The sequence below is a fragment of the Mus pahari genome, chromosome 5 (assembly GCF_900095145.1).
Source record: "Mus pahari chromosome 5, PAHARI_EIJ_v1.1, whole genome shotgun sequence".
NCBI lineage: Eukaryota > Metazoa > Chordata > Mammalia > Rodentia > Muridae > Mus > Mus pahari.
The window spans coordinates 44080663-44088333 of record NC_034594.1 but is presented as its reverse complement, the minus strand read 5'-3'; the positions used below and the strand labels follow the sequence as shown (position 1 = coordinate 44088333).

Sequence of the window (7671 nt, the reverse complement as noted above, 5' to 3'; positions counted from 1 at the left end):
CTTCCTTCCTTTCTTTCTTTTTTCATAGTTCTTCTGCTATGTGTTTATATTCTAGAACATTTGGGGGATGAAAAATGTTTACATCACAAAATCCTCGTTTAATACTTCTTTGTTTCTTTGGCACTTCCTCATTTTCCAGTCTGGAGCAACATCCCCAGTAAGTACAGTTTCCAAGAGAGTGGGACACTCAGTCCTTGCTGCAGGGATCAGACAGAGCCTAAGAGACTGTACGATAGACAGCACATCCTGCCTTCAACCTCGGGCTAGAGGGCCGAGGACAAGAAGACAGATCCAGTCTCTCCCGCAGTGTCCTTCTTCCTTGCTGTCTCTGATTCCTTTCCTGTCCCTCCAGTACCTAGCTATTTGTCCCTTTACTCCCATCTCCAAACCACTGGGGGGCAGACATAAAGAATCATGCAGTACTTACTCTCTGGGTGTTTAGAAATAAATTTTATCAATGAGGCAGTCCAGTCTGGGCTCCTGTACTAATGGTATTTAAGATTCATGTATCACTCTTCTAAGAAATAAACTTCAGAAGCGATCCAAGTTTGTTTGCTTGCTTGCTTGCTTGCTTGCTTGCTTGCTTGCTTGCTTGCTTGCTTGCTTACTTGGTTCAGTTTTGGTTTTAGTTTTTTTAAGACAGAATTTCTTTGTCTTTCAATCTCCTGAAACTCGCTCTGTAGACCAGGCTGACCTCGAATTCGAAACTCCTCTTGCCTCTGCCTCCTAAGTGCTGGAATAAAGATGTGTGCCACCACTGCCAGACTCTTTTTTAAGTATATTTATTTGTAAATTATTAAGAGATGTTGGATGCATACAAGGAACTATCTTGGGGACGGTATGGCAGGGGATAGGAGTCATGCTTTTTAGTATGTCTTTCTTTATAGTATCTTGAGAGGTTTTTTGTTTGTTTGTTTTTTGGGTTTTTTGTTTGTTTGTTTTTTGATGTGTCTATAATTATCTTTTTAAAATTACTCTAATTTAAAACTCTATATGTAGTGTGATTTGCAAATTTATATTTATATAAATAAAATTATTATTTCTTTGTAAGTAAATCCAAACTGTTTCCCTGCTACATTTGTTCTGTCTGATTCCTCACAGCCTTAAAGAGCCTTTTATGTCATTCCTGGAGAGGATACAGGCCTGCCCTGCAATGCAATGGCCAGGGGGTGGGCAAGCCAAGACCTGAAGTCTCTGTTTTCTATTCCATGATTTTTTTTTAAATGATGATGATTTTTATTCAACTGTTTTTTTTTTTAATGCCTTATCTTCTGTCTTTATCTCACACCAAGTTACAATGAGCTTGTCACTTCTTTCAAATTCCAAGAGAGCAACTCTGGGGAGCTGGGTTCCCCTCACTCTCCCAGCCATGAGTGCACTCAAGTGACTTAGACCCAGGATGACCTTAAACTTAGAGCAAACCCTATTGTCTCAGCTTTCCAAGTACTGGGATATAGGGTGAGGAACATTATTTTGCAGGCTTTTTTTTTCCTATAAGAAACCTCTATACTAGACAATTAAGTCTCTAGATGAAAATATAACATTATTTTTGCTAAATTAAAGAACACACCAGGTTCTTTTTCTTAAAGTTTATTTTATTTATTTCATGTATATGAGTACACTGTAGCCATCTTCAGACACACTAGAAGAGGATATCAGATCCCATTGCAGATGGTTGCTGGGAATTGAACTCAGGACCTCTGGAAGAACTTAATCACTCTTAACCACTGAGCCCCCAACACACCATCTCTCCAGCCCCCAACACACAAGGTCCTTACAGCTAGTCGGGAGAGGCCATGATGCCACAGTTCATGTGGATCAAACGTTCTTAACTCTGTGTTGCTCCTAACGTGGAGGAATGCGTCTCTGGAGTGATCCTAGGGTTGGATTTGGTAACATTATAACAGACAGATGAACTCAAATGCTCATCTATTGTTTTACATTCTTCAAACTAAGCAATTCTCATCATTTTAGGTTTACCAAACCAAATTTCTTCCATTGGAACAAACATAGTAGTGCCTTTTTTTTAAAATTTGTTTTTGGATAAGCAAAGGCATTTAAAACAAAAGCAAAATTAAAACTATTCACTTTCTATTCTTACACTGTTTTGTGAAATATTTACAAAAGGGCATTTTAACTACCCCAACTATGAAAGTCCCTAATAAAATATGCTGCTGACCAAGTTCCCACACTTGGCAACTAGACTTGATACTTTCTCAAGTTTCTATACTTTCTCAGTTGGTCAAAGCAGACGGGCTTAAAACAGGATCTCTCTATGCAGCTCTGGCTGGCCTGGAATTCAAACTCACAGAAATCTGCTTGCCTCTGTCTCCCAGGTACTGGAACCAAAGGCACACGCCTTCAATCCAGCTGAGTTTGAAAGCTCTTGTTTGGAGTTGAAAGTTGGTGACTTCAGGTGCCAAGCAGATGACATAAATATATGAGAAAAAAAGTTAAAAAAAAAAAACAGTAGGGAATGATTGTGGATAAATATAAAAATAAAACTATAAAAACATTGAATGAGTAAAAAAATTTACAAATATATAAAATTGTTAAAAAGTATGGACTGATCTAGAACATTACAATGCCCATCGAATGCCTCACCAAAGTACATCTGCATCCGCCATCTTCATGGTGCCAGTCCTCACTTTCAGACTAATGTGGAAACTGGGGAGACTCCCAAAGCACAGACTCTATAGTAATCCTGTGTGTCCCCTCTCTCGTCAAGAGAACACCTTAGCATCATGGACCTTGGAAAAATAAGATAAGAAAAACCCAATAAAGGATGGACAGCACATTTTCTCTCCAATCCAGTGGAACAAGACTCTCTGATTCATCAAACATGTTGAAATCAGAAAATGATTTTCACATACTTCATTTTGCATGCACTTCATTTACACTAACTACACAGATTACTGACAGTACGTATAGCAAAACCATAGCCTGAGATATTCTCTTCTTGTATCACTTTTTAAAAATTTACTTAAATAACTAGGGACTGACCACAGGTCACTTCCTGGATGAGACATCAATCAAGGCAAGGGTGCACTCCTCTCTCCAGCTCCCCCTTCAGTGACCGTCCCCGTCCTCCCAGACGGCTTGGAAAGAGCTCTGCGTTTTAAGGATCTCACACCTGGCACACGCTCACCTCACACACTATGTTCAACATGTGGGCATTGAGTCTAACATAACATTGCTGCTAATGGAACCTTCTGCCAGCATTTAAACAGAGCCACACTTTGACCCAACCAATAGCTTTTCTGTTCCATAGGAAGTCTGGAGTATTGCCCTGGTTGGTTCAGCCTGGGGCTGATACAAAGCCATCACAATGATCAGGAAAATCCCCTTGTTTGGACAGATGTGTTCAAATATAATTCATGGCAACAAAGGCAGTGGATTCCCCCGATATACACACATATCCCCTTGTGGTATTTTCCTCCTGAGCCATCCAGTCAGACTTTTTGTTGCTCTAATAGTTGTCTCATATTTTACAGTTTTGGCCAGTCAATGCTCCCCCAACCCCAGAACCCTCGACTCAGAAACAACTCTGACAAACTTAACATTGCTCTCTATTTACATTTCATTATTGAAAATGCTCTAATTATAATGACTATCTGCGTGAGACATCCTGTCCGCCTATCCTCCACTTCCATAAGGGAATTTGTAACATGTGACTACACGTGATCAGAAAGCCAGAAACCAGAAAATAATCCTCGAGGTCATCATATTGCACATAGTTGCGGTTTCAAGTTTGTTAAGTCCCCACTTAGGGGCTGGAGAGATGGCTCAGCGGTTAAGAGCACTGACTTCTCTTCCTAAGGTCGTGAGTTCAAATCCCAGCAACCACATGATGACTCACAACCATCCATAATGAGATCTGATGTGCTCTTCTGGGGTGTCTGAAGACAGCTACAGTGTACTTACATATAGTAAATAAATCTTTTTTTAAAAGCCCCCACTAGAAAGATGGACGGGTGAAAGGCACGGCCAGGTCCTTCCGTGGGGGTAACAGAACTGTGAATAATTCTTTGAACATGAGAGAAGCTAGACTTGACAGACATCTTCCACTCTGGTGCTCTTTCCAGCTCATCGAACTTTTCCAAGCCAATAAATCCTCCCTAAAGTCTTCCTAGACGGCCGGCTTCCGGGCTTTTATCCCTTCCTCTCCGGCTGCACTGCAGCCATGACTCCTCTAGTCCATTACCTCGGCGTGAAACGCTCTGTCTTCGCCTGTCTTCCACAGAACGAAGGTGTCCCCCAGATCCCACTGGACCCTGCACCTTGGCAGTTAGTTTTCTTTCATCTAAGAAGGTAGATCGAAGGCTTGGTGGGGTTTTTGTGTCTTTGGTGGGTCAGGTTTTCTCACTTCCTCAGACTTGCTCTTTTAGTTCTGTGATTAAACATCTTGAAACTTGTTTTCCCTTTCAAATGCAGAACCACACATTGCCAAAAAAAGAGATGGCCTATTTTGCCCCCTACTTCCAACAAAGTCACAAATAATACTGAAGACTGTGTGGGCTCTTTTGGAATTTTGGGTTGGTTTGGTTTTTCATTGTGAAAGTATGAAATTCTATGATCTCCCTTGGTAAAAATAATCCCAGTTGCTACAATCTTTAATTCTAAAAGGACTTGATCTCCAAAGTACTTGAAGTTGAGTTTATTTCACCATTCAGTTGAGTTTATTTCTTTTTTATTAACCCGTGTTCAGGGTTGGGGAAGTAGTCCAGCAGATCTTACAGACAACTGACATTTACCACATTAAAATGTTATCTGCTCCCCACTCACACGTTTTTGCTTTGTCCAACTATACAAAGAAGAGTGTGGTCTATCTATGAAATGGCTGAAGCCCTGCTTCTATTATTAAATAAACAATATGCCAAATTACTTTTTTTTTTCAAACAATCTCATTAGCATCAGCTAGTGATCACACCCTGAATACTCCAGAGTGAATAGAACCAAAACCCACAATGAATCTCGTGGGCTATGACAGCAACGAGAAAAGAGGAGAACACGAACGTGCCCTGCCCCGCGCGGGCCCCTTTTGTGCTGTTTCTGCCAACGCAGCAGACCTCCTGCTATATAGACCCCGCTGCTCCCAGCCCCACACTCCCAACAGCACCATCCCATCCGACCTGCCAACACCAGCCATGGGGAAGGTGAGCCCAGGGCACCCTCAGTCAGGGAAGGGACCAGCCCTAGGGGTCCAGACCACATCAGGCCTCTGAGCCCTGCCTTGCCTTGCCTTACAGATCACCTTCTATGAGGACCGCAGCTTCCAGGGCCGCCACTATGAGTGCAGCACCGACCACTCCAACCTGCAGCCCTACTTCAGCCGCTGCAACTCTGTGCGAGTGGACAGTGGCTGCTGGATGCTCTATGAGCAGCCCAACTTCGCAGGCTGCCAGTACTTCCTGCGTCGCGGGGACTACCCTGACTACCAGCAGTGGATGGGTTTCAGTGACTCTGTCCGCTCCTGCTGCCTCATCCCCCACGTGAGTCCCGAATCTCATCACGACTGGGGCGCTGAGGACCCTGACTGCAGTTGCCCTTTAAGGTTAAAAGCTGAAAGCAGAGCTGAGCCTGTTTGTAAGAAAAATCCACAGCTAGAATTGATTAGGTCAATAGTTCCCACAACATCCAAAAAGCAAAGTGTTACCCAGTTACAACTATTCTATTGGTCCCTACGTATTTGTGGCTTAAGAACACATTGGCAGCAAGGAGGCTGTATGAAATCTGAGTCCTGTCATGCAATCTTTTAGGATGGAAAAATAGAATGACTAAATATGCTATACAGTGTCTACTGAACACAAGAGTAATTACGCTTCAAGTCCCCCTCCTCTTTTTGTTCCCTATGTGCATATCTGGGGTTTCCTCCATCTAATCCAGTCAAAGTCCTTTCAACAGAGCAATACAGATGTTTTACAGCTGAAAAATGGCCCTTGGGCTTACTGATTTTATCTCTCCATTTTTTCCCTCATTATATTTATAAATTACTAACTGAGCAGTCATTGTTGTCTGAGACCTAAAATATTGACTATTTTAATACGTTTTAATATAAAAACATTTTCCCTAATCGGCAAACCAAGCAGTAAGATGCTGTTGACAGTCACGGTTTTGCACTGGTGCTTGCTTTACAGTGTGCAGCGCAGGAGGTGGTTTGAGCCCGGCAGTTTCTGAACACACTCACTGTTCCTTCTCCAATTCATTTCCTCATACTTCCTGATCTTAGAAAAGCCCGGAATGTGCCCACAGAGTGACGAGTTTATACGCAGTCTGAGTTCATTAATGTGTTTTTTATCTAGTTCAAATGGCTTGACGCAGCTGAGGCCATTCTTAGGCATTAGAATCACTTCACCGTTGCTTTTTCCTCTTTCTGGGCCTGCCAGGCTGGCTCTCACAGGATCAGACTGTACGAAAGGGAAGAGTACAGAGGCCAGATGGTAGAGTTCACGGAAGACTGCCCCTCTCTCCAGGACCGATTCCACTTCAATGAGATCTACTCCCTCAATGTGCTAGAGGGCTGCTGGGTTCTCTACGAGATGCCCAACTACCGGGGGCGGCAGTACCTGCTCAGACCCGGGGAGTACAGGCGCTACCATGACTGGGGCGGCATGAATGCCAGGGTGGGCTCTCTGAGGAGAGTCATGGATTTCTACTGAATTGGTTTTTTACTCTACCCTTTCTCCATTTGGACACTAATAAAATATTTTCTGTGTGTTCCTGGCAATGATTTGCTTCTGTTTTTTTCTTTTGTCCTATCTCCTGTTTGCTTATGTGTATTGGTCTCACTATTTAGCCTATGATAGCCTCAAACTTGTGATCCTTGTGTGTGTATGAGCATGTGTGTATGTAAATATGCACATGAAGTGTGAGCATGTGTGTGTGATATGTGTGATGTGTGTGATGTACGTGCATGTGTGTGCAATATGTGTGCATGTGCATGTATGTGCATGCAAGTATGATGTGTGTGCATGTGTGTGATGTGTGTGCATGTGTGTGCATGTACATATTTGTACATGTGTTGTGATGTATGTACATGTATATGATGTATGTGCATGTGCATGCATGTGAATGTGTGATGTGTAAGCAAGTGTGTGATGTATGCATGTGCATTCATTGCAATGTGTATGCATGTGCATATGTGTGATGCATGTGCATGTGTGTGCATGTGTGCACGTATGTGTGTGATGTGTTTTACATGTGTACAGCGCATACAATACAGAGGGTGGAGGTTAACTTGGTTGTTACTTAGGAGCCATCTTGGTTCCCTTTAAAACAGACCCCTTGCTGGCCTGGACTTCAATGCATAGATCAGAATGACTAGACGGAGAGGCCCAAAGAGATTCCTCTCTCTGATACCCTGATGCTTGAATTACAGTCAGCAGCCATCATGCTGGGATTGTCACATAGGTTCTGAGCATCAAACTTAAGCCTCATGATTGCACAGCAAGTACTGTATGGACTGAGCCATCTCTCTGGTTCAAACATAAGATGCCTTTCAACCTTCTCACTGCCGCAATTACAGATGTGCACCACCCTGTCCTGCTCATTGTTTTACTTAAATGTAAAATAATTTTTATTTCACACACACACACACACACACACACTCACATACACACATATACACACTCACTCACACACACACACACACACACACACACATTCACACAC

At 42.7% G+C, this 7671-nt stretch overlaps 1 protein-coding gene across 1 annotated transcript; it reads left to right on the top strand.

The window, feature by feature from the left end:
• The first annotated feature begins 5116 nt into the window (after positions 1 to 5116).
• Positions 5117 to 6688, top strand: LOC110321824 (gamma-crystallin D). The gene is made up of 3 exons (XM_021198348.2): positions 5117 to 5156; positions 5250 to 5492; positions 6387 to 6688. Exons 1-3 carry the CDS (start codon positions 5148 to 5150, stop codon positions 6657 to 6659), a joined length of 525 nt encoding a protein of 174 aa, XP_021054007.1. The 5' UTR covers positions 5117 to 5147; the 3' UTR covers positions 6660 to 6688.
• The last annotated feature ends 983 nt before the right edge of the window (positions 6689 to 7671 follow it).